Consider the following 27,193-nt stretch of genomic DNA (forward strand, 5'->3'; position numbering starts at 1 on the left):
CTTTGACCAATCAATACGGAGATAATACTGGAATGTGTATTGTACATTTGGTTTTGCAATTTCAGTATTAGCTTTTCTGCACTCTGATCTGATACCTTTGAAGGACAAGCTACACAAAAGTGAAGGCCACTGTTTTTAAGAGACTCAGGTCATTTCTTCATGGGATTAAAAATAGGTTTAATCAAACAGAATATTTTATTTTTCTTTTAGAAAGACCATGGATGCTGTCATTTTAATACAATAGAAGATCCTCTTAGAATGGTAAGTTTAATAGCAAAATGCCTGCTAGAAGTACTACACTCACCTCACACAACAAAGCCATTTACTTTCCTATATTTATGGCTTTAGTAGAGACTATCATCCTGCTACACCAAAAGAGCTTGTGCATGGCTGCAGAAGATTGCTGAAGGGTGTACACCAGGCCTCATCCTGCAGTTTTCTTGCATGCATTAACTACTCACTACTTTCAAAAGTTCTGGGTGTGTGAAATACTGAAGGATTGATCCTTTTAATTTACCAAACTGACACCACTCCATCACATACCTCTTTTCTTAGAACCACTTTGCTATGGCTAAAATCTGCCATTCATCACAAGGCAATTTAGCGTTAATCACTTTGGCCTCAAGAACACTGATTTTTAAATCCTATCCAGATGATAAATCAAGAGATCGTTTGCATTTAGTGCTTTAGGCTCCTCTCATGTTTAAGTAAGCAATATTTAAAAAGAATTACTAAAGGTAATTGAGCAGCATTATAAAAATAAAGTTCTTTAAAAAGAATGTGCTTTTGCAGTATTAACATTTGTTGAAACTTTTTAACCAATTTCAAGACTTTTTCAAAGTCATCCCAAACTTGTTTGTACAATTTTTTAAAAGCCAACTCATCTGCAAATGAATGCCTTAATATTTTGAGTTGTTGTTGATCTCATCAACTCAAACCTTGTGCAGTGGTTTGAAAATAAGTAAAAATGATTTTTAGTCTTTGTCTAGGACTTCATGAAACTGCAGAAGCAATTTAGAGTGTTTTTTCCAGTCTTCTCCATGCTGTTCTTTAGGGAGTTTATTGCATCTTGCTTTGCAAGACACTGTTGCAACTGTCTGTTTGAGTTAATGCTTTTCAATCCCAATTTTCCCTGCATGTTTTTCTTTTACCCACCATGTCTCTGCAAGATGGGAAGGCTCAACACGCTAAGACAAACATTAGGCTTACTTCACAGGCTGCTTTTTAAAAGGGTGTTATATGAAAACATTGCAGGTATTCACAACCTAACTCCACCAGAAAGGTCTTCATTTAGGAACACCACTCGAGGCAGAGAGACTTTCAAAGGAAAGCAGTGCAGATCTCCTTAAGAATTCTCCTCTTTGGACAGGATCAGTCCACAACTTTGTGTATAATCCAACAAGTGAAAGATACTACTCGTTCCAATCCAATTCCTAATTCCACTTTGGCAGTTGTTACCAACATAAGAAACTGTACATCGTACTTGCTGTAGTCCAACTTCATTTCTGTTTTTCCTAAACTCCACTAACACTCATGTTAATTATTTCAATGATGGTCCTTTCAATACACTGGCATAACTGAACATCAGGGTCCATGCTTCCTATGTTCTTTAGTCCACTCTTATAAAATGAATCTTTACAAAGTCCTGATTCTTCATTTGGTTTCTCCTTTAGTTGCTGGAGACCTATGGAAAATTACATAGAAACAAACATAATTCAACAAAAACTGTTTCTTCTCCTATGTACACAGACAAGTGTGCATGTTTTCAGATGGTGAACTGGAAACGCTGCTACCAATACGGGGACAGATTAGAGCCCATGTATGCACTGGTTTAATTCCATCAACCTTTCTGGAGATATTGAGGGAACAATTCTACCTGTTTTTATTTTTGGTTGGTTCTTTTCTGACAAAGACAATGGTTTTAGAAATTCCTAGGGGAAGGGGCCCAAAGCCTCCCAGCACCCTGTGAAATGCGCATTCCGTTTGCTTTAGAAAGGGGAGGAAGCGCAAACCTTGAGTGACTTGCCCAAGATGACATAAGTCAGCAGTACAACTGGGAATAGAACCTAGCTGTCCTGCGCCAGCCATTAGACACTTCTTTACCCTTTATAGATGCAGCAGACATCACCCACCAATGACATTCCATTACAGGCGCATATATATTATTTGCCATTTTAGAATGTGAAGTACAGGCACTAACTTTACACACCTTTTCACTGCGAGTTACAAGCTAGTCACTACAGAGAACCAGAATATCCCTTCTACAGTGTCCATCATTCTCCTTCCCCAGACTACTGTAAATGTTATTTCACATATCCCATAGGACACACAGTTACAACCCTAACCAACAACTCCTTTCCTGCACACCATGATATTCTCGTTTAATTTCCAGAAAGATATGCATATTTGCTAGAGTTATATAGTAAAACTACTATATATTTGTAGCTAATATGTGGATCAGCTTGATTTCAACTCATCTCCACTAACATCCCCCTCCCCACGAAACACTGTTGCGATGGAAAAAGTCAGACAGTATATTAAGAGCTACAGCTATATTAAGAAAACAAAGCAATCTGAAGTGTCCGTAGGAGACTTAAAAGTTTCAAGGCCAATAATTAAACAACAAAATGCATGGAGTGAACTTTTGCTGTTGCTCGGGTGCATATAGATTAAAGAGAAAAAAGAAGCCAGGACTTTCCACACCCTTTAATTCATGATAATATAAGGAATAAATCTTCATCAGTCATGGATTCTGTCAGTGAACATCAAGAGCCAAGGGGAACAAATTCCAGCCAGGAATATGAAGATACTTATTCTAAACCCAATGAACTTCTATAAATACAACGAAATGCACCTGGATAGAGAGGCTCTCTCAACAACAAAAAGTAAATTACAGATGCCATGGTAAAAGGAAACAAGGAGATAACTGGTCTTTTTGGTGACATTGAGTTTTCTTCAGGGGTGCATTAAATATAATGAATACTCATATCTACTAGACAACACAGCTTGATACACAAAATTCTATCAAGTGAAACAAAGTTTATAAAGTTTGATAATTTAAGGGCAAGAAGAAAAGGGCCTAGTTCACAAGAAGGGTTCTCTTGATGTTACAGTTTCCTGTTTTCTTCTGCAAGATACACTTATTAGCTGATAGTTATTATCCCAGGAAGAAGGGAACTATCTCCTTCCTGTTTCTAAACAGCGCACCGGAAAACTGAGTAAGAATCCAACTTTATGAGGCACATTTTCAAATCACTGCATAAGGGTTTCATTGCACCTCATTAAATTAAAGGGAGTTGCACAAACAAACCTCACTCAACTCTGGAATTTTACTTCGTAGAACAAGGATAACACATTACTGTGGACTTTATTTCTTAGCCATGTTTCAAAGTGAGATACTCTACCCTGTTGCAGCTCATTTGTACCCTACAAGCAGAACATCCAATTTCATTTATTCTTAAGAAGGAAATAAGCAGCACAAGATGTCCATAAAATATATTAGAAGCCAAAAGCCTCTGCTTATCCCTTTCATTCCAAGTCTGCTATAGCAAATAGCATATATCACATCCTCTCATGGCCCCATCTGCATTTAAAAAACCTGGGGGGGAGGTCACTTTCACAGTGACCTCAAAAATCCACTCTAACCTTTCAAGGTGTTAGAGATACAGTTGTCTTGAACTATACCATTAGTTTTGGAATACGCAGTGTCATTACTTACGTGTAATAATTGGATCAAAGTCTCTTGTCTGTGTAGCAACATCAGAGGCACAAACTTGTCCTATCTGTATCAGCAGAGACATAATATCATCATACAGCGGAGGAAAGGCTTGGCAGAAGGAGACCAAACAAGGCAGGGTCGGCATGAAGAAAGCATAGCGCTTTGTCTGGGTTAAAACTGGTAAGGAAGGGGAAACATTTAAAAGAATCAAGAGCTGTCATTACATTTATGATTGCAATCTATGTCCTAAAATGCCATTTCATGTTATGATTAAACATGTTGTGTGTATTTCTTATAAAGCCAAAAAACCTTAGCAAACATGCAACATTATTCCATGCTACTTCCTGGTGCATTTAAAAGGCATAAAATGCCAATTACTAGGATTCTTCTGTGACATCAGCAAGATAAAGAGGATAAAGTTCGGCAATAAGTTTCGTTCCTGTTTTGTAATTAGGATGGAATCCAAATTTCCTACATGCTAGTCTCTTAAACGTTACTTAATTCTAACAACTCATTAGGAACTCATAAGGGATGAGAGAACAGTTAAGCTGTTAGTTTGCATGCTTCTTCACTGTGCCCAGCACAACTGTCTAAAATGTACACTTATAGAGATGAAAAATTAGTATGAATATAAAGAACTTTTTTAATCTTGGTGTTTTCATGAAAAGACAGATTGGGATATCGAAAGAGTGTAGCAGAATGTATATTTTCTAGAGCAGCAGGTCTCATACTGTGGGTTGGGACCCCAAAGTGGGTCACAACCCCATTTTAATGGGGTTGCCAGGGCTGGCTTGGACTTGCTGGGGCCTGGGGCCAAAAGCCCAAGCCTGAGGGCTTCAGCCCTGGGCAGCAGGGCTCAGGTTACAGGCCCCCTGCGTGGGGACCTGTAGTAATTTTTGTTGTCAGACGTGGGTCGGGGTGCAATGAAGTTTGAGAACCCCTGCCTTAGAGTAAAATTTCAACTACTTCTCCACAAAAGTATTCCAGTGTTTTGATGTTATCTGGCTGTTCACCTGTTAGCAGTGTTCCCATGACATTGATAGCTAAGCGAGCCACACTGAGAGATTTAGGTAATGCATACTGGATACACAAATATGAAAGCAGCTGGATGGCAAATATCTGTGGGGGTGAAGAGGGAGAGAAACAGGTAAAAAAAGTTATTTTTAATACAGATTTGCTTTGCACTTCCAATCCAAAGATCTTTACAAAACAATTAATTTGGCCTCTCCCCTCTGCGCGGTAATTTGTCCCCATTTTACAAATGGCACAGACAAATGCAGTTACAACGTTTGTAAAAATGTTACACCAAAGTTAATATTAAGGAAAAACATGTTTGTGAATTTAGTATCAATGAAAAATGCAGTACTTTGCAGTCCAGAGAAAGGTTTCTCCAAGGTTAAATACTTCCAATGCCTCTCAAACTACATGGCCATACAGTACCTGTTTTTCAAGTTCAGGTTGAGCAATGAGCTCTGGTATGAAATCCAGACAGATATGCATGGAAGGAATACCTGCCACTGTCAGTGACAGAAGTTCACATGGATAACCCTATTTGAACAAGAGAAGAAAACTTTATTCAATTTCATAAAGTCATAATAGAAGCTTAACTGCATTAAGTTTTTGTTTTTTTAAAGCCCTTTGTTTACATTGTTTTAAACATTTTACTCATAACATTTACTCAGAGTCTTAACACAGACCAAGATAAAGTGTCATCGAAGCCGTGTTTGCCTCAAGACAATTAATTTGCTTGGCTTTCCAGATTTTTATAAGTACCACCAGCAACTTCTGCAGAGACAATCTTTCTCCTTCTGTTCCCATACTCTCAGCCAAATTCAGGCTTTTAGCACAGACATATATTAACAGGTTTAAAAAACCAGCATTAATGCGAGCCAATATACAGAATGTGGCCCTGAGCACAGATAGTTCCTGCTAAGGAAAAAGTAATCTGCACAAATGGTGGAACAAGTGGGTTGGTTATGGGCTGAGCACATTATAACATGGATTAGCCCCATTCCCCTGTAGTGGTGCATGGATACATATGAACACACGAGTGGTAGGGAGCAAAAGTTGCACCTAGCCGTTTCCCTCTTGACCACTGCTTTTTAAATGCCTGTATGAGCACTGGAAGCTGGGTGTAAAATAACTACTGGACTAAGAAAAGTTTTGCCCTTGTTCTCTTTCCAATGCTGCATGAGTGCACCGGTTTTGGATTCATTCTGCATTGCCCTAGCCAACTATCACTTCCTGAAGAGCCATTACAAAAATGTGAAAATAAGATGCAGCCAACAAAAAACTGACCTGAAAGTGAACTAGTTTAACAATGTTGGGATCTGCAATGTACATTTGATGCAGTAGGCAGCAGATGAGACACTGAACTTCTCGAAGATTACACAAAAGGCTATCTTCTTCCTCTTCTAGACCCTTACTCTGAGGTCCAATGGCAGCAGCACTTTGAATATTCTTTAGCAGACTGTGAGAGTTGCTGCCCTGAGCTTTCTCCTCTTCTGTAGGTAAGCAAATCTCTAAAAGGATCTGCACAGCAGCACTGTCCTGGAAAGGAGTCAAGCAGCGCAAAAGTTAGTAAAACAAAATGAAGCATGAAATATACATGTGTACTCATGGAGTAACTTACATACAAACACACTGTGCCCATGGAAAAAGCAGATTCATGAATGAAACATTTGCTTGTTACATGCTCTGCCCATTCATCAGATATGGTCAAACAATATAACCACAGCAAGGCTTTTATCCACCAAATGTATGTGTTTTGAATAAATTATGTATTCCAGTTCTCTCTCCTCGTTGCTATAATTTTCAGCTTTTGTTCATTGAAACTGGTAGACACTAGGCAGCTACCAGGGACTATTTTATTATTCCCTAAAATCCTAATGTCAGTATAGGACGTCTCAATGCAACTTTACATAACTATATGCTGTCTGACTGTCAGTTAGTGGCAACATAAGAAACTAAGGCATTAAAAATAGCTACAGTTGTTTCCATGCAGAAGCTGTGGATTTGCTTGTTTAAGACTGGAATAAAGGGTAATGAGTTATTTTAAAATCGAGAACAAAAAAAAATCATTAAAGTTTCAGTGGACTAAGAATCATTCTCTAGAAATCAAATATTGTTCTACAGTGCACACATATAGACTAAGGAGTTTTAATATTAAAACTTGTACACAGACTATACATGCAAATACATGTGCCTGGTATGCAAAGTATACAAATATCCTGATATCCACTATCCTAGCTAGTGTAGAGATCTATACTTACAGCACCACTCTATAAAGAGGGAATCCAATCCTGATCTAAGCTGGTTCTAGATCAGAGAAGGATACACAAATGGCCATGCAGTACACTGCATCTGGAGGACAACAAGCTAACCACCCAAGCATGAAAACTTCTTGCTGGCTGATCAAAAACTATAGTGGCTGTGAAACTGACTGCTCGATCACTCTCCCAGCTGGAGGCAAGTTACAAGTGGTTAATTACACTTGTTAAGTGTGAGAGAGAAAAGAAGCATGTGTGTAAAATAAAAAGTACTCACAACAAGAGCTCTGAGACATTAAGGTAACCAAATCAACCATTGCCAGCCTTGCACTTCGTAAAGTTACTTAACAGAAGCAGCTAACATTGAAATGGCCTTCAGGGGGCTGTCACATTTGCTCATGCTCTATAACTCCAATGTTGTGAGGGTATAAAAATACTCCTCTGGACAATGGGAGGGAGAAGATAAAAGGGGGAACATAAGCAGAACTCTTTTCTATTCTACTGACAGAGAAAGATGCTGTTATAATGGTCAGCCATCAGCATGATGCTCTGGGCTAGAAAAAGATGAGAGAAAAAAAGAGTTCAGCCTATGAGATCCAATCTGGAAGTTGAACAGAGTGTCAGTTTTCTACTTACGGTAGGACAAGTCAGTATAAACAGTCTCTCTGCTTTCGCTACTGTTTATAGTGCTTACATATTTTGGAGCTATTGTTAGCTTTGTATCTTCATTACCATCCATTTCATCATTATTACCTGGGCAGCGAGCAATGCATTTTTCAGTTCCTCTCTTGTAACTTCTGGGGCCTCTGGGCCCATCATATTTTGGGATGGCCTAATGTCCTGCTCAGCTGTTTCCTTTAGGTGGGAACTAAGGTAGGCTTTTGAAGCCAGGAGATATCCATTCAGCATGTGCAGAGTAATATCCATCAGAGGAGGACACCTAACAGATGACAAACAAAAGGCAGTTACCGGGTAGAACATGCACACATGCTGGATAAAGCTGAGTAAGGAAAGTGTGAAAACCTCTCTGACTGACAAGGCCCCTATAGGCTTTAACTCAAGCTGCTAACCCAAGTTAAACATCAAGTTGCCATGTCTTCACGGCTATTTTAACCCAAGTTAGCTAATCCGAGGTAAGAACACTTTTTTCCCCTTTGCGCACTGAAGACATACGCTTGGTTGCAGACTGATAATATTACAGCTCTTCCAGATGATAAAGCGCAGCATGTTGTCAGCCAAAATTCCCATTTAGAGGGCTGCCATTCGACTCTGCCTTCCACACACAAACTAGTAAACGAGTAAATAGCAAAAGAAACTGACCTATGGCAGCCTAGGAATGAAAGGGAGCTGAAAAAACACCATTCATACATGAGGCAGCCCAAAGTTTGATGGTGGCAATGCCCTACCTGTATAGGCAAACATGGCTGACATCCAGCTCTCAGCAATTCCTCTCCAAGTGCTTGGGCATTAAATCCAAATTTGACTGAAAATTAACATACGCCACTATTCTTCCTTCCATTTTTAGAAATGTGGGATCTTTAAATCGCACCTGGATAGCCAGGTAGACAGAAAAACGGGATTTTAATATCTCACTCAATGGATGAGATTAAAAAATGATGTTAACACAAGCTTCAATACCTGCAGAGGAATACTGAAAAGAGCCTGGAGTTAACTGGAAACTACTTATTCCAATGGAATAATGGATCAATTACTAGGGAAAGAAATAAAGCTGGAAGAAAGGGGAGAAAAAACATACAAAAACCAGAGAACATGAAGACGAAACAAAGGTAAGTAATGATATTTATACATAAGTGAAATGGGAGGATGGGGTGATGAAGAACAAATTAAAGCTGAGAGGATTTTAAATATTAGAACATTTTACAGAAGTCATCCATGGAATACCATTACATGGTAATACTTTAAGTAAACTCAATGAATAATAATTATTTGCATTACCATAGTGCCCAGTGGCCCTGGTCATGCACCAGGACCCTGTTGTGCTAGATTCTGTACAAAGAGATCAAAAAGTCCCTGTCCCAAAGTGCTTACAGTTTCTAAGTATAAGGTAAGAGACAACAGGCAGATGCCGACAGATGGAAGAGTACAAGGAAACAATAAGTCTATTGGTCAGCATGATAGGCGGTGGTCTCAGAACACTTGAGTTTTATGAAAAGTTAGCTAGAGTTCACTTACCTGTGAACTCTCTGATCACATCTTAGTACAATCAGAGGGTCAATCATCAGATCATTCTGAGTGTACTTTTGCTGTCGGACTATCTTTACGGAAGGCTGCAACGCATTAACAGTCATCACCCACAACCTACAAGGACATTTTTTTTTTAAATCTAAAAGCTGCTGCTTAAGTAAAACAGGATCACACAGATTAACAGACAACAGCTGAAATAAATGAGTGCCAACTAATTACACATTCTCAGCCTACAGTTAAAATCTTCAGTTTACTACACTGATTATGAAATTTTAATTCAAGGATTAAACAAGACATCATCTTACAATATGCATTTTCTGGAAAGTCATCCATCCAAGACGTATTTTCAGAGCAATACAGAGAATCTACTTGTTCTAAAAAGCAAGCTGTCATTAAATATATTTTTCAGCACCTGGGTCCTAAATTTTATATTCAGCCAGCCACTATAAATGGATGCATGCTATAATCCCATTCTTAAAGTGTATGTGAAGACAGTTGCAGGTTTCTAGTCTTTTTTTTTTTAAATGTGACCTTTGTTCCTTTTTACTTATCTGTGAAGTCTTTTATAATGGTAAGAGGTACTTTTCTTTGGAGAACAGGTACAAGTTTAACTCCAGCAATGTTGTTATAAAAAGGACCTGATCTCACGAGGTGCCGAACTAATTTCTGGGATCAAGTCCATAGCCTACCACCATTCAGAGCAGCAGTGTGTCAAAGCCTAGGAAACAGGAGGTGGCATTCTACCACTTTACCTGCTGTGTTAAACTGAACAGTAAGCTGAATCTACCTTCTAGGCATCACAGTGTTAAGGACCATCCAAAGCTTATTGACTGTCTGAAGAATTCTCCGTGGGACTCCAGTATTCAGCAGTTGGTTCATATTTGATGTCAATACCTCTGCATAGGGAATCAGCTCACCAGCAGACAGTAGTGTTAAGTGTTCTAGAATCTGCATCACCTGGGTGTGATTTCCTGGGAGCATGGAAAATGCTACAGAAAAAAAGCAGTGGGAAATCTGATCAAACTAGCCTTCTGCCATTTTCCAAATCCATGTTTAAATTGAACTATTTATAAACCTCAGTGCTAACAAGCTCGCTGCTGTACAGTTCCAACACCACCACCCAAGTTTGATTAGACATAGATTTGTGCATTTTATTTTGCTTGGTGACTTACTTTGTTCTGTCTGTTACAGAAAGTAGGATTTAAGTGGAGTATTTAATAACATCACTTTTTACTTATTAACTCAGAGTATGTATTAATACCTGGGGGAGCAAACAACTGTGCATCTCTCTCTCTGTGTTATAGAGGACAAACTATTTATGAGTTTACCCTGTATAAGCTTTATACAGGGTAAAACAGATTTATTTGGGTTTAGACCTCATTGGGAGTTGGGCATCTGAGTGTTAAAGAGAGGAACACTTCTGTGAGCTGCTTTCAGTGAAGCCTGCAGCTTTGGGGCAAGTAATTCAGACCCTGGGTGCTTGTTGGAGCAGACAAGAGTGTCTGGCTCAGCAAGACAGGGTGCTGGGGCCCCAAGCTGGCAGGGAAAGCAGGGGTAGTAGTCTTGGCACATCAGGTTGCAGCTCCCAAGGGGGTTTCTGTGATCCAACCTGTCACAGTAGCACATTTGGGAATCTGATCTAGGGGTGTTTTTCCTATCTAGCTATTATAATCCTCAGTCATCATGCACCTACAAACACAAAACGAAGGGAGGGAGGAAACAGCTACATTGTATATCACATGCACATTTTCAATGTTTATGTAGGCCAGACAATTAAACTATTAGGAAAGAAACCATGAACCGCCTAGTTCACAGATGAAGTTATTATTTACCTTCTTGGAGTTGTTTGGAAGAATGGTTTTTGGCAGTGTTGGTAAGAAGCATCCGTCGCAGCAAGGCATCGGTACCTGTGATTTGCTCCTCACAGATCCAATCGTCCACAATACATAAGTGTGGGTAGTTAGTAGCAAGGAGGCGCAGCAACGCAGAATGCAAGCCTTCAAAAGTTAAAAAGAGCTCAGAGTCTCCAATCTAAATCCCAATATATTTTTAGCTAAATAAATAGTGTCCTTATCACCTCAATAACAAAGTTTCATTGAATGAGTTCTTGGAATGTACTAAGGTGCATGTAGTTCACCTCATCCGTATTAAATAAGATTGTGTATTTACAGCCTCAGATTAGAACTCAAGTATCTAGAATACAAAGGAAATTATGATGGTATCTTCTACCTTTCCAAAATGTCTCACGCTGTGTCAGGTAGATTGAGGGAGACAGTAAATTAAAAACTCTCAGTCACTTTTACAGAACATTTGACATATGTCAGGATCCACTGAAACAAATGGAAGTTTGTTCCACAAGTTTCAGACAGGCGTACGTTACGGTTATTGTTATATGGTAGCTTTCGCTAAATATGTATCTATGCTCACTCTAAGCTATTGGCAGATTTTAAGACAGGTAAAAGCAAAAAGATAGCATAAATTTGAGGGCCTAAAGATAGGAGAACTGCAAGTTATACAAATATTATTAAAAACACACCACAAAGCAGAAGAAAGCTACTCTCTTATAGTTCTGCCCAACAAATACAGGACATCAGAAAACAAAGATTATGCTCAGTTTCCTCTCTCATATGTTAGACACTCAAATATACCTCCCAGTTCCTGCTGCAGTCCTTGTGCCTGGCGGATAAGGTACTTGATTGGAATCTGATCCATCAGTGCTGAAGAGTAAGACTTGGGCTTTTTTTGCATGGCAGCTGTAAGGAAAGATGTTTAGAAACTAATTAAGAATTCCTACCACTATTAAAATCTTATGAGTTAGACTAGAAGGCAAACACAAATTGAGAGCTCAGGCTGCCAATCTACTTGCTTATACTGCAGTTCATAAGGACAACTGAATCATCCTGTTTTAAGAACTACTGATAAGTGGCACTATTTAAATAGCAATATGGAGATACACGGGGATGAAGTCAGAATGAACTTTTGATCCAACCACATTTTCCTGCTCTTTAACATGAAAACAGGGCCCTACCCAAGCTCTCTCTTTAAAAAGAAAAGAAAAAAAAACAGTAATAAACTCACCACTTCCTTGCATTTTCATAGCATTTCTCCCCCAGCCCCACATCTTGAATGACCACAAAGTGCTGTACAATTTGTACATATAGAGTTCGTTTGACCCACCAATGAAACACAATCACTTCTGAGGCAGCCATTTTGTGCCAGGAATATTACACAACAATTACTGCTAGTAAACTATAAAAGTTTTGTCAGCTGAAGTTGCAATGAGAATTTCAAGAACCAGATTAGAATTATTCAAGATTAATTTTGACCAGGACACTTAAGGTAACACTCCTAGTCTTGTGAAAAGTATCAGGGGATCCTTAATGACCAGATTTCAGAGCAGTAGCCGTGTTAGTCTGTATCCGCAAAAAAAATAGTACTTGTGGCACCTTAGAGACTAACAAATTTATTGTAGCTTATGCTACAATACTCCTATTCTTTTTAATGACCAGAGGACCTCAGCTCTGCAAAGAGTTTCACCTACCACCTCTCCCTTCAGTTCATGGATTATCACTGGATTTCTGCTTCACTAGTTTTGACCAGGTCCAACCTTATCTTACGAAATTACAGCCCAAGTCTCAATGTTCTTTATTCAAGGAACAACATGAAAAGATGGTACAGTACTACATAGAATGTATTCTGCTGGTACACACCATATTCTACAGCAGTATGCAAGCTATCAGCATGGGAGGAAGCTTGATGAATTTTAATATATGCCATTGTACTCTCACATAATACTAGGTAGCGTAGCAAACATTCAGTTGATATGCATATTGATGAATGCTGGAAGATTTGCAAGGTAAAACGGTGGCTGGAAATGCACACCATGCTTACCAGCAGGTTTCCACTGAAATCAAATGTGAGTTCATGAATTGTAGAACAATGAGTAAGTGTTGGTTTTAACTCTCTTCCTATGAAAGGCTATCAGCCATGTCCACATTTTGGGGGGGGGGGGCGGGGGGGCGGCCGCGAGAAGAAGAAACACGACACCCACAAAGCCAGAAAATAATTGCCAATAATATAAATTCATTGCCATGTGAAAAGAGCATCCAAAGCTACCAAAAATGTTTTGGTATTTTCATCACTTAGAACACAGTTTATTATAGAAAAATTTGAGGTAACTTTTCTGCCAAGTTTCACTCTGGCTAGATCTGAAATGGATGATTTAGAATACAGACAACAGAACCATGGGTTTCTAACAGAACCTGTGCTGGCTCCTACTCCTGACTGAGAGTCTTCTGGCCAGCTACATAGTATTGTGTTAGATACAACAGTCAGTGCTAGCTCTGCCAGAGTGAATAGGAACATCAGAAGGTTCTTACTGCTGTGTTCATTACTACAGCAACTGAAACTGATGTCATGTGATCTGTTTTAGGAAGTCTCAGTTCTTGTTGTAGTCAGATTCTGACATTTGTTCATACAAGATCTCTTTAGTTTCCATTTGACTTTCAATCACAATGATGTGCGCAACACTCACCCACACATACCTAATGTCTTTGTGTTAGCCAGGAGGGCCTCTTCGTAAGAGAGGACATAATAGAGGACAAGCAGCTGGGCTGTGATACTGTAACGCTGATTAGCACGAGCATTTTCTCCCTGCACATAAAACCATACAGAGGTCATGTTGCTATATTGCCCTTATTCTTAAAGGAAACGTTTGGACTCAGCAGAAAACATGAGGGGGGAGCAAGGCAGGCAAGTTGAAGTCGAAGTGACATGGTAAAGCGAAATTTGGCCCAAAGTTTAGGGTATTTTTGTTTTTAAAGAAGTAATTTAGAAAACTTCAGACCACTAAAAATGTTTTGACATCTCAGGCATTTCTAGAGTTAGACGCAAGTGCTGATTTGCCTTGGGAAGCCTGGAACAAACCCCTTATGAAAGTTTCAGCCTCCCATTCTCACTCCACATGTAAGCAACTGCTTCCCAGAAATGTAATATAGGGCCCTTCTAATTAAAATTTGATCTTTAACCTGGGAGCATACAAGACAATGCAAGGATTGTTACTGTGAACACCAGCTTCATTTGCAACTTCAATTTTTTGCCGGAAAGAGAAGTCATTATCTCAAACCCGCATATTTAGCGAAGGCAAAGGTTGGTGGTGCTGCAAAGACAGCAAGTTCAGCATTTTCCAGGGAGCAGGACAAAGAGTGGCAACAACAGGATCTGAAGGGAACCTTGTCTAACCATCTTTGGCCAGAAAGATACAGTTTAGGACATGGGGAGTAAAAGCAGGGAAACATAAAAAGGCAATGGTCAGATTTTCTAGCAAGTTTCCGTTCAACATATTGAAGACGTTTCTGAATTGACACTTCTGAGAACAGACATGCAAGTAGTAAAAAAAAAAAAAAAAAAAAAAAAAAATTTACCCCAGTGAGTCCTTGAAAAACATTCAAGATTTCCTGTTCTGTGACTGGCTGATTTGTGGCTTCTGGGTTGGATTTAGAAGCGGGAGTAAGAATAGAGTTAATGTAGACATCAATAAGAGGAAGTAACTGAGGATGAAGTGGTGTGGTGGTTTCACACAGCTGTCTATAAATCCAGTCCTGGAACAAACACATTACACTTAATAGCAGCATGTGAAACTAAAAATACTGTTCCTACTTTTAGGTGCAATTACAACTTTATTTTAACTAAATGAATTTATTTAGATCCACTGGACAGTTAAATTCACACTTTCAAAATTAACACTTTGGAAAATAAAGGAAAAGCATCTGCTCTGGACTGAGCGAGACATCGTATCTCAAGCAGTGGGAGAGTTTCCCCATGCTGCATAGCTCTAGTAATACCTCTTGGTCCTATTCAGCAACATTCTTACTCTTCCTTCTTCCTGACTAGGATTTTAACAAGTGTACAAATGGAAACTGGGATAAACTATAAGTGACTTAATTAGGTTGTGAACACTGGTTTACAGAGCTTAAAGCCTTGCACGCCAACCCAACGTACTCTACAAACCCCAGTTACCAGATAATGGTCACTCACCAGCTCAAAGATTTCATTCAGACTGTAAATTTTTATTAATTGATAATACACAGAAACAGTAGAAATCTGTATCCCTGTAGATTCCTGTTAACAGTAGGAACTATTAATGGAACCTAAGCCCGATCATCATGTAGTTTTCTGGAATGTGAATGGAACAACTCTCATACCTTTATGGACACTTTGTGTTTGGTGAATGACCGGCTCCTTAGAAGCTGGTAGATACAGTGAATGGGCAAAAACCCAGTGATGTTGGCACTCAGATTTCCTGTTACAGGCACACGAACTGCATGGGCTGTGACAACCTATGGGAAAAATTATAATAGTCAAGAAAAATATTTTCATTCCTTCTCCATCAAATGATTTTCTAGAGTGCTTGCATAAAACCAGTTTATATAAACATTACATATAAAGAACTCTATTAAAAGATTACAGAATCAAGCGCTCAACAGTCAGGAAATGCCAGAATTAAAATTGCCTGTGAAACTCTAATTTAGCCACTTTGTGCGTATGCAATATGATCATGTAATTAACGGCAGTATCACAATGCATATGCACAAGGGACCCAAATTAAAGTTTCACAGACCATTTTAATTCTGGCATTTCCTAAAATTTGAAGGCTTGATTTTGCAGCCTTAATGTTCTTTAAATGCCCTGTGTGTGTGTGTAATTTCCTAGGTTTTTAAAAAGAGCAAACTATTAAAAAAAAAACACACAGAAATCCATCACTTGGCATAATACTGGCACCCACATGATTCATCAGCAGGACTGGAACCTACAGAGCCACTGCACAGACCGCATTAGCTGAAGTGGCAGGAGTAACTGATAGCAATAGTAGGCTGTCATCCTCTTTATGGACCAACACTAGCAGGGGATGAGACTTGGCCAGTGGGTTTCAAAGATGTGTTTATGGTGGAGGAACGGTGAGATTCAGGAATCTTAGGTTCCATTCCAGGCTCAGAAGGGAGTGTGCTCAAGTTGACAAACTCCCAAAGTCCATTTCCTCCCTCGGATCTCAAGCTCCAAAGCATGAGAAGCTCCAGCACCTCCAAATGTCTTAACTATTTTGGCTTAAAGTTTAAAAAAAGCCACCGGAGGCAGAAACCCAGGATATAACATTTTAGTCCAAAGAGTTAAAGTCTAGCAAAGTTATAATAATCTGAACACAAGGTCTTAAAGTGAGAAAAGTTGGACCACGTTATTAATGGTGCAATCAGCTCTGCCTATGAAGTTTCAACCAATGGCCTCCTTTAAAAATGGTTTGCTCTTTGAAGAAAGATATGCTTACAGTCCTTTTTTCCACCTGTGATGCATTTGTGCAGACATGGATTACCGTAGGTTTTGGGTTTGTTTGGTTTTTTTTAAAATCACCATCTCCACAAAAATAAGCAAAAAATGAAAGATCCAATTCTGCCAGTCCCACTCATGGGAAGCAGGGCCACACTGAAATCAGTGAGACTAATGACCGAGTAAAATACTATTCAACAAGGGTAAGGATGGCAGAAACTGGTCCTAAAAGATCTTCCTACTCCATTAGATATGCTACAATAACTCTGCAAAAAGAGTGACTAGTCCCAGGTAAATTTTAAAATGTTCATATTAGCCTTCAGAAGAAACAAAGTAGAAAAAAGTGTGATTAGACTAAGATACCAAAAGCAAGTGCAATAGTTGTTCTGAACCTTTTAAAGCAGTTGCATAGTACTACAAACAGAAATTAAAATGAAATGGTTTAAAAAACCAAAGATTACCTGTTCAGTGAAAATCTCCTGTGTAAAGATGGTCTTCATTCTGCTCAGTGAACTGGGCTTAATAACAATCTGAAACAAATAATGAGGTGTTTGCTCTTAGGCTTTAAGATCTGGCTTGTTCAAATGTGTAAAACATTATAAATAGCTTTTAGTGTTGAACCTATTTCAGCCTGCGACTATTGGAATCTCCCACTGTCTTTGTTAAGGCCATATGTCACACATTGAAATAATACATTTGCAATTCAGTTTAAATTACATTCCAGTGTCACAAGTTCAAGATTATGTGCGTCTTCCCCACTCTGAGAATTCATTGCTGTTTTTAAATTTAGTGAAGTCAGAAGCTCCCATAGGGGAAAAAACTGAATCCAAGACTCAGCTGATAAGTAAAACAGGACGATTTTCAGATATTGCTGAAGAAGTTTACATGATATGAGACTTCTCTATTTTTTTTTTAAATGAAAATTTACAGTCCCTTTTAGAAAGTACTCTGCATTACAACTTGCAAAAAATGGAGTCTGTTAGAAGAAAACTGTGCACTGAGAACACAAAGTTCATTTCAATAGGACAATTCCTTTTGAAAATACTTAGTTTGATATCTTACACAACTTTTAGTACACAGAAAGCTATTATGTTAACAGGCATTCATGTTTCAATTCTACTACTCGATATACATTTTGCTTTTATGCTAAGGAAATCTATTTATGTGAAGATGCTTTATTTAAAGATACATTTGTTCAAGAACAAAGTAGAAACAGATTTTCAGTTGTCTTTAGGTATAAAAGTCAGATAACACTGGAATAAAATTCACTTATTGATGGTGTATTTATAAAGAGAAAAAAATTCATTTGGAGGAAGGCATTTAGAAGTTACCTTCATTCCCAAAGTAGAACAGACCAAATCAATGATTGCACTGAGCTGATTGCTGTGGAAATACATGGCAACCAGTAAGAGCATCTCTCCAAAGGAAGCAGACACCCCAGAAATGCTGTTGGAACAAAGATGAACAAATGAGTTTCCAGAGAAGACATAAAACCTTGGCATATCAAGGTTATTTTGAAAATTAAGCTCTCACCTTTCAAAGTAGGCTTCTTCTTTTATCATCCAGCTCAGCCACATTACCATCAGCTGCTCCTGTTCTGGGGTACTAAATAAAGAAATCCCAAAGCTGTTTCATTTCTGGAGCCACACATAATTTTACTAAAAATCAGCAGACCCAAGGAGTTAATATTTAAGAACATACAACCCCAGCACAGTGCTAATAAACATGAGTACTTTTAAATTTGATAGCACCTACAGCACAATCTGTATAAAAGTTCACCCTTATTAGGTAATTTCCTGTTTTGAGAGCATACCAAGGGACCCCCAAATACAAGAATTCTTGCTCTACCTTTATTAGAAGGCCACTTCCATTAAATAACTATTTTTTTGTCAACCCTTTGAGTGGTGGCTTAAAATGCTCACCAAATGCATTCAGTGGAAAAGGAATACAGAAGGCCTAGTCCAGGGGCTTAACTATAACACCCTGCAATATCACAAGGCAACGCAGCCTAATGCCTGTACTCCACTTCCCAAAGCACTTTGCACTAGTGAGAGGTGGGGCATCATCGATTTATTAACCCCACCAGTGGTATAACCTCTTTCTGAAGAGGCTCCATGTCCATAGAGAATTAAAAGAGGAAGAACTGGTAGAGAGCCCATATGCTTCTGTCTGGGTTAGTGCTGCCCTGGCCATGCTCCACTAATATCTCTAGAAGGCTCTGTCTCTATTGTTCCAGGTACCTGACAAGGGTGGAGAAAGCCAGGAGCATGCAGAACGAGAGCGATACAAAACGAACACCAGCTGGAGTCGCAGGAGGACGGCTCGTCATTAGCTGAAGTAACTGCTCAGCTTCCTCATCAGTTGGTCTAAACAAGAACAAACGAAATGAAAGATGTTCCCCCCCCCCATTAAAAAGGCCAATTTATCTTAAGGCAGAACGCATTTCCAACCTGGCTACACTGGTTAGAGACTATCAATATATGGTTATAGAAATTACTTGGAAGTTCTCTCTGGACTTAAGAATTCCAAGGTCGTTGTTCTAAAGCAGAGATTTTTATAATGAAATCTTTAAAAGTCCCAAATAACCAGATCGCTATCTTATGTACTCACAATTATTAGTATCATATACTCATACAACTAGAAGCCACATAATAAGATACTGTGTTATCATTAGTCTAGCCACAGAAACAAACCAATATAAAAAATTAATTCAAAGTGAAAGCAATGTATTTTGTGACATGACCCAATATAATCAGGATTTTCAGCAGTTTTCTGACTTACATATTGCTCCAAAGACAGATCTCTAAATTTTAAATTGATTCTATAGGAATTAATTTTATTACAGAAAAGGAACCAAGAGATTTCTCATATGAAACTCACTTTAGACAGTGAGACTTCTCACAAATGCATTCACCCTCACCAGTGGAGGACAGAAAGCTTTCCTGCCAAGGATGTAGCAGGAAAGGGAATAACACAGCTGTTTCTGTGGATTTTAAGCTATATATTTGTTCTGTCCAAAACAAAGATAAGGAACCTTTCAACAAGCTGGAAATTTCAACTCCAAAATAGGTGAGGAGACAAAACAGGACAGAGCAAGCAGAGAGTATTCTCAGTCTTACTAGGTATGGACCCAGGACATTAGGTATGAGAAGGAAAGCCCAAATTGGAACTGCCTGAGGTTCCCAATAGTTGAAAGGTCTTATTTATTTTCAGATGGATAAACAGCTAGTAAGAATACCAATAGCAAGAAAAATATTGATTACTTCAGACCAGCGATCCCCATCAAAGCACAATAGAGACGTAACAACGCGCTGGCTTTCACTACATGCTCTTCTTTCAATCCAGAATACACAGATATATTTGGTTCCATGTCGGCATCTGCTTCTTCTACAATGTGTGTGCTGCGAACAGTGGGAAGGATCCCCATTAATTCCAGGAGCAGCTGCCTTCTCATTTGCCAAAGCACAGAACTGACAGTCTCCTTTTTTCGCTGTGGGAAAAGGTGAAAGAAGCAACAGTAATTCTAGGAAAACACATCAATCTGGCCATTTTACTAAAAGGTACATTCCTAGTAGACAACAATTTTTAGTGAAAGTTCATGCAGCCAAGTTAACAACAATCATTTAATTGGGTGGGCTGCGGCCACAGCAAAACTGCATTACAATGCTCTATTTCAGTGAGGTACAGGCATTAAAAAATTGCAACAAACCAATGCATGACTTTCTACTGCTGGGTATGAAATAAACTGCAGTGAGACTGACAATGGGACTATGGTCTAAAACCATTTATGATCTAAAACCTTATTAGATCTATGGTCCCGCAGTCCATGTCTATGAGACTACTGTAAAATCACTGAGACAGCAGAGAGGGACCACCAGATGGCGCTCTTCAGTGACCCTAGTCTAGAATTGGCAAACCCAAGGAGTGATGTCCAGTCCTTTTCAGCTAGAGGAAGGTTTCCCATAAGTCATGCCTTGCAGTAAGGTGTAAAAACAGGATTACTGGGAACAAAATACACACACAAAATCCAAACTGTTGAACTTTATTTTTACCAATTCTTCAGGAATTCTCAGATTCTTACCTGTTGTCCATTTCGGATAAAAGTCCCAAACCACGTCCGAACTTTTGCATTCGTTCCAAGAAGTAATCCACTCACAAAACATACCAGGTCACTCACTCCATCATCCGAAGATTCATTCTTTGTGTGATCCAGTGTCAAAGCCACCCCAAGGCCTGGTAGATGGCACTCTTCCACCTAGCACACAGCCAAAGAAAGCCAGTCTCTATTTAACAAGTGATCCTTAATGGAATATTAGAAAACAATTAGGACTCATGTGCCATTTCATAATGAACCAATCGCAGGCTTACCACCATGCCTCGGATCCTCAGGGCCTGGGAAGGGTTCATTTTACACAGGTGACGAAGCGCCTCTGTCCTACGACGGCCTCCAAGGCTTTCCTCATCTTGTCGTTCACCATTCTTAATCAAACCTCTACAAACTAAACATTACAGGGGGTCTGAAAAGCCGCATTTTGCACTGGACAGTCACACAGACAAAGCTACAAGGAGCTATTTTGCTCATCGTTATTTACTATATGTATTATGGTAGCACCTAGCAGTCCACGTCATGGACCAGGACCCCAGCGTGTAGGGTGCCACACAAACAAAGAACAAAAAGACAGTCCTTGCCCCAAAGAGCTTATCGTGTCACTACAAATTTAGGCATGATCCAACTGACCTCAGCGAATCATACCTGTATCTCCCCCTCTCAAACTGAAGTCTAGTGACGTGCAGCAGAACCCTGTTTATCTGGTTTAATCGGAACTGGGGCCAGATCAGATCATCAAAACTCCGAATAAACCGGAGAATGGGAAAATGTGATGCTGCAGTGCCATCTAGCAGCCACAAGAGAGATGGCCGACTTCTGGTCCTGGAGTCCTGGTTGTTCAGTAAATGCAGAGCCGGAGATAAATGGGGTTCTACTATATTTGGCAGTCCTGGAGACTCCAACAATGTAAGTGATACAGCATGGACAACAGCAGTGTAAGTTTCTCCTCTACTCCCACCTCACTATGCCTCAGGCTGACCTGGAAGGAAAACTCACAGAGACAAAAGGGAACGACCATATATTCCTTGGCCTCTCTAATCAGCATGAACTTTGATGAGGGCTTTCGATAGCGATGCTCATATACTAGGAACTGGACTGATGTAATCTACTACCTACCAGTGGTGTTAATTTTTGGTCACTATTGACTTGGGATTCAAACTGGTGACCTAAAGATAAAAGGCTGCATTTTAGAAATGCTTTAACAGGCAGAGCAGTGAGTCCCAATTAGGCCTCCTTGGAAAGAAGCAGTGGCCATACCACAGGAGACTGTGAGCATTAAGTGAGGGAACGTAGCAGGACAGAAATGCCCCTAAGACAGACACAGATGTATCCAAACTAAATTTCTCCATGCAAGTGTCTCTGGGCTACTATAACGTATACTACTTGGAATGAATTTCAGCCTGGAATGAATTTTTAATGTTCAAGTTATTAACTCCAGAAAAAATAAGGTGAACACCATAAATTACAGCCTACCTTCATTAAAGCTATCAGGAACGTTGGCCACTAGGAGACACAGGAACCAGGCTCCATTTTTAACATGTAGCAGAGCTTCAGCCACATCCACTATGGGTAATAGCGAAGGCAGTTCTGAATGGAAACAGGGTTTTAGAAGGTCTAAGGTTCAATCTCCCGTTAGAATTGGGCTTTTAGGATTAACGAATGGGCTATTTCTCCTTCAGAAGAGCTGGCCATTAGTTTTAAATCAGTTAAGATGACTCCAGAAATTAGGGTGGACTTTTAAGTCTAAAACCATCTATGAAATTAGAACCAATTTAGTTGTAGAGTGAAACACTGACAAATTTAAAAATAGCATTACTCAAAGCTTCAGAAATACAGAATAGCGCACCTGCTTGTAAAATACAGAGAACATCTGCTGCTTCCTCCAAATAGACAGGACTCTCGAAGAGTTCAGATGACTTGAAGAAAAACTCACCATTTGTCTCCAAAACCTACAGCAAGAAGTTGTTCATCATAGTACAAGCTTAATAAGGTGACTAAATAACATAGCCATTGGTTTCCCTCAAATTCACATGGATTTAAGCTCAATAGATTGTGTATGTTAAGAATGGTCAATAATAAACTGAATATTTTGTCAGTGATCAGTTTTGCTTTTACAAAATTTCTCAAGAACCACAGAGTTGCTTATAATATTTGAGCATGCAACTGTAATTAATTGAACAAAAGCAGCCTCTGAATTTTCACGACAAAGAAAAGGAACCAACACTCTTAGATGGTTCTTAAACTGGTGGTTCATCTTTTGGGAACAGCTCATTAGTCTAAAAACCATGGCTGTGATTAAAACCAACAGCTCATCATTAAATCAAAATGAAACATAGGGTATTAAAGAACCTCAAATGCCTGAAACCCTGTGTACTCATACTAATATATATATCGAAAAAAATTAGTTTTCTATTAACTCACTATGCTTTCTGTTAAGTGTTCTTAATACATATACTGTAGGTATAAAATATTTCAATGTGGTCTGGTAGCATAAAAGGTAATTAATTTGCTTATATCAACATCAGTAAGGCTATGATTTTGTCATGGATATTTTTAATAAAAGTCAGGGACCGACGGGCAATAAACAAAAAAATCACGGAAGCCATGACATGTCCCTGACTTTTACTAAAAACATCCATGACAAAATGGGGATGGAAGAGGGTCTAGCATCCTGCCCCACACCCTGCAGCAGCTGGGAGCTACAGGGACCCCATTGCCCAGTGGCTGGGAGGGGTCCCGGCCCGTGGCCACTGAGCAGCTCCGGGGGTGCCCCGGCTGCTCACAGAGGTTAAGATGCTGGAAGGGGAACCCCTGCCAGCGGCGGCGGCTAAGCAGCCCAGAGGTCACCGCTGGTGGTGACGGCTGGTCAGTTGAGGGGGGTCCCGCCACCTGCCGTTGCTGAGCAGCTGCGGGAGAGTCCCCCGCCAAGCACGGAGGCTGGACCACTGCGGGGCCCCCAATGTCACAGAGGTCGCTGGAAGTCACGGATTCCGTGACTGCTGCAACCTGCGTGACATAATCTTAGCCTTAATCATCAGTTATAGCACAACCATCTGCTGAATTTTGGATCAATCGTGCTGCAACGCTATAACATGTGTGAATTTTTTATGGGGAGAAGGAAGAATTAATTTATAGGAGAATAATTACTGTACTAGTTGAAGTAGAGTTATAGAAATAGCAATAATGCCTGCTACATATTTCAATTGAAAAGTACTTTTTCAAACTTAAGAGCACTGTCCACTACAGTTGTATAAATCTGATAAATTCCCAGGTGGAAAAGTAAAATAAAGATCAATATGGAGGGTGGGAGGGGTCATGCAACATTTGCACAATAGGCTATGAGTAAAATTTTCAGGAGTGCCTACATCACTTCGGAGCCTAAATTCCATTTTCAAAGGTGACTTAGGCACTTAACAGCAAACGTCTGAAGGCTTTTAAGTGCCTAAGTCACTTAGAAAAATCTTATCCTTGGCCTTTCAGTTCTAGAAAGCTGGATTCACATGGGGTTTAAATTACCAGCAGAGCCAGTCTAGACAATTTTAGCATGATTGACAGTTTCTGCCTGGGATTGGGGTAGCTAAGGGATTGGATGTCAGTATTCAGATGCACTGGCAAGGCCAAATGCAACATGCACAATATTAGACTGCTTTTTGCCAGGTTCTCAACACTGCCATCTATCAGGGGTCTTCATTTGCACCAATACCAAATTTACAATCACTAAGAAATTTAAAAAAAAAAAAAAAAGACATTCACCTTATTCATAATTGCCAATAATTCACTAAGCACAAGACGAAGCCGACGAGGGGAATCACTGTGCTCGAACTCCAAGGTCAGTCCATGCTGAAGTTGTGACACCAAGATGCTTTCTCCACCGCCTCCTCCAAGTTTGTGCCTAACAAATAATTAAAAGGCAAAAACAGCTGTTTAAAAAAATAAGGCATAGAAACCAGTAGCCTTTCTAGTTATTCTGTTCTATATAGATTCTTATACATGCTCATCACTTTAGTATCTCAGCACTTTAAATATTAAAGCAAGAAATAAGTCAACAATCTACACTTGTTTTGCTGATACTATGAAACTTCCTTGATAACTCTTCTGTTGGCCTGAGAAGACTATCATGACTTTATGACATTTTCAAGTCTCATTCAATAGGGAAAAAATGCTCAAATGCACTGTAAAAGCATAGGTGCCTCTATCCCCACTCAACACACAGACCACAGCCAAAGATAACAAGTGCATCCTTATGGTTCCAAGGGATGCCATCCAAGGGATGTCCCTATTTCCCATACACCCTCAGAAGCCTTGAATTCCAACATTTAGTCCTTCTGGTTAAAGACGATCGGACAGGACTGCCTTTGGAGGGCATCTGTGCCCCCTTGTCTAGCTTTGGAGGTGGGGAGAGAACATTAAGTTACTGAGAAAAGTAGTAAACCCCCCCCCCACCATCACTACGTGCTGACCTATTAAGCCCAAGGTACAAGAAACTCGCATGGGATGCTAAATAGCATTTTAGCACAGTGCCACTTGAGCATCAGGTCAAGGGCAACATTCAGATTAAATAGTCGTACATACACATTTCTAAACAATCTTTTTTTTTTAAATGTATACTTTTAGCTACCTAAGCTGCTGCTCTTTGTTCGCATCCTGCTCCAAGGCATGAAAATCCACAGACAACAAGGCAACAATTGAGTTGACAGCTTCCACTCCCGAAAGGAGTCGAAGGATAAGTTTTTTATCCTGCGCCCAGCTTTGGCTCTGATCAGCTGGGGCACAAAGCGCCATTCGTACCAGGCAAGGCAATAAAAGCCTTAGCTCTGGGTCACTTAGTGCTGCCAAGCGCACAACATCCACCTTCTGCATTGCTTCAAATGCATAGGGACTGACAAACTGAAGGCCAGAACACTCTGCCATTTTTACCACCAGTCCTAAAGACAAAACAAAGATACAATTATCAGCAGAAAAAAGATAACTGCTTCATTTGCATAGGGTGCATCACAGCTTTTGACAGCTCTAGGCAAGTAAATGTGATCTAACAATTAAAGCAAAGAACTAGGAATCAGGGTTCTGTTCCTGTCTCTGAGGGTCTGTCTGGGTCTAGAGGTTGGAAGAGGAAGACCACATCAGAACTCCTACATTCTATTTGCAGCTCTAGGAGGGGAGGGAGGCCTAGTAATCAGGGCTCCCAGGTGCTATTTGCAACTGTTACTAAGAGCTCACATGAAGTTAAGTTTCTGAGCATCTCCAAAGTGGTTTGAGATCCTGGGGCACCAGATCTCCAGAATGGGACACGCCTCCAACACAGCCAAGAAACCCCTAGGAGCCAAAACAGTGATTTATTATAACTGCATTCATCTCTGCCACTTCCATTACAGCACCCAGAGTGGGCTGCGCAGCAGCCTCACCTCGGACCCAAGGGCAAGGAAAGCAAGAGGCAGCAGTGCCAGTGCCGTGGGAGGGGAAGTAACATGACTTGCCCAAGGCTGCAAAGCGAGACAACAACAGGGCCGGGAACCCTGCTGCAGGGGCTACGGGGCCCCGCTCTTAGCGGGTTCACTGAAAGCAGAACCCAGGCGCCCAGCCCCCAGCTCTGAACCGCCCTGGCCTCCTTCCAGAGTGGAAACAGGACCCGGCGTCCGGGCCCTTGGGGGGCTGAAGAACCTTCCCCCTCACGACCAGGACCCAGGCGTCCGGGACCTCCCCAGTGGAGCGGGTAAGAAAATCCCCGACTCTAGCTAACCTGTGACTCGTCCCCCCCCTCACACCGAGACCGGCTCCGCCCCGCCCACGCCGCCACTGCTGCTACCTTCCGGCGGGGGAGTCAGACGCTCGTCCCCTATTGATGACATCACACTCACCAACTCCAATTATATTGTACGTGTCACAGGCGCTCCTAGCTCACGTCAGGACGTAGGAGGAGGAGCCGTGGGCGGGAAAATATTGAAACGAACGGCGGGGCTAAGCAGCAGCGAATGGGCGGGACAACTGGCAGGCGCTCAGGAAGTGACGTCAGGCGGCAGCCGCTGCTTTCGCTCCGGTGGGGGCGGCCGGCGGCTTGAGGGTGGAAAGCCGTTGGTGGTGACGTCACAGAGGCCGTTGGCGGGGAGGGTCTCAGAAAGGGCACGAGCCCAACGGGCGGATTTCCGGGGTGGGTCAGAAAACGCGTCTCCCCCTGTCGCGTGAAGGCCGGCTCAGAGCTCGCCTGGTCCGCGGCCAGGGCGGCAGCGCGGGCAGCCTTTCCCTAGCGTCTGACGCCGAGAAAGACTAAAGTCGCGTGGGGAAGTTACAGCAAGACTCCGGTTTCACATGCTCCCCCGCCCGCGCCGAGTGTTAAAAACCTACCTACGTGCTTCTCTCCTCGGCACCCAAGGAACCATGGCGGCAGGAATAAAGTGACCAGCAGCTCTGTCCTCTCGGCCTAGGTGCTGAATGTTGTCTACACCTTTCTTAAGTGAAGGGTGCTGGCAGTAGAGCAGAACCAGCTCGGCCACCGCTGTTCGGGGTTAGGGTTGTTCTTTCAAACTTTTACACCTCAACACTGACTTAATACAGTTTTGAAACTTCATGATGCAGGAG

The 27,193-nt window shown here is 40.7% G+C and overlaps 1 protein-coding gene across 3 annotated transcripts; it reads right to left on the reverse strand.

Moving 5' to 3' along the window:
• Positions 1-198: 198 nt before the first annotated feature.
• On the reverse strand, positions 199-26,568 carry INTS2 (integrator complex subunit 2). Of its 3 annotated transcripts, none has more exons than XM_044994173.1 (25): positions 26,476-26,568; positions 25,239-25,545; positions 24,374-24,512; positions 22,467-22,569; positions 22,094-22,207; positions 20,881-21,011; positions 20,594-20,767; positions 19,776-20,002; positions 18,753-18,878; positions 18,046-18,117; positions 17,844-17,958; positions 16,974-17,042; positions 15,396-15,530; positions 14,616-14,792; positions 13,737-13,845; positions 11,841-11,945; positions 11,025-11,189; positions 9,980-10,181; positions 9,181-9,306; positions 7,741-7,927; positions 6,017-6,268; positions 5,159-5,266; positions 4,732-4,837; positions 3,719-3,895; positions 199-1,684 (listed from the first exon to the last, which is right to left on the reverse strand). In XM_044994173.1, the coding sequence occupies exons 2-25, from the start codon at positions 25,529-25,531 to the stop codon at positions 1,515-1,517; spliced, it is 3,582 nt and encodes a 1,193-aa protein (XP_044850108.1). In that variant the 5' UTR covers positions 25,532-25,545; positions 26,476-26,568; the 3' UTR covers positions 199-1,514. The 3 variants fall into 3 exon arrangements, with proteins under 3 accessions (XP_044850108.1, XP_044850107.1, XP_044850106.1); XM_044994172.1 differs by lacking the exon at positions 26,476-26,568 and adding an exon at positions 26,358-26,424; XM_044994171.1 differs by lacking the exon at positions 26,476-26,568 and adding an exon at positions 25,838-25,933.
• Between the last annotated feature and the right edge of the window lie 625 nt (positions 26,569-27,193).

Source organism: Mauremys mutica, chromosome 19, assembly GCF_020497125.1.
Source record: "Mauremys mutica isolate MM-2020 ecotype Southern chromosome 19, ASM2049712v1, whole genome shotgun sequence".
Lineage (NCBI taxonomy): Eukaryota > Metazoa > Chordata > Testudines > Geoemydidae > Mauremys > Mauremys mutica.

Excerpts from the sequence above, each read along its gene's own strand:
- INTS2 (XM_044994173.1), bottom strand. The coding sequence starts at position 25,531 with ATGGCAGAGTGTTCTGGCCTTCAGTTTGTCAGTCCCTATGCATTTGAA. Across the intron at positions 9,307-9,979 it reads AACACTGTGATGCCTAGAAG|GTTGTGGGTGATGACTGTTA; the intron begins GTAGATTCAGCT and ends ATGTCCTTGTAG. Across the intron at positions 3,896-4,731 it reads CATGGGAACACTGCTAACAG|TTTTAACCCAGACAAAGCGC; the intron begins GTGAACAGCCAG and ends CTTCCTTACCAG.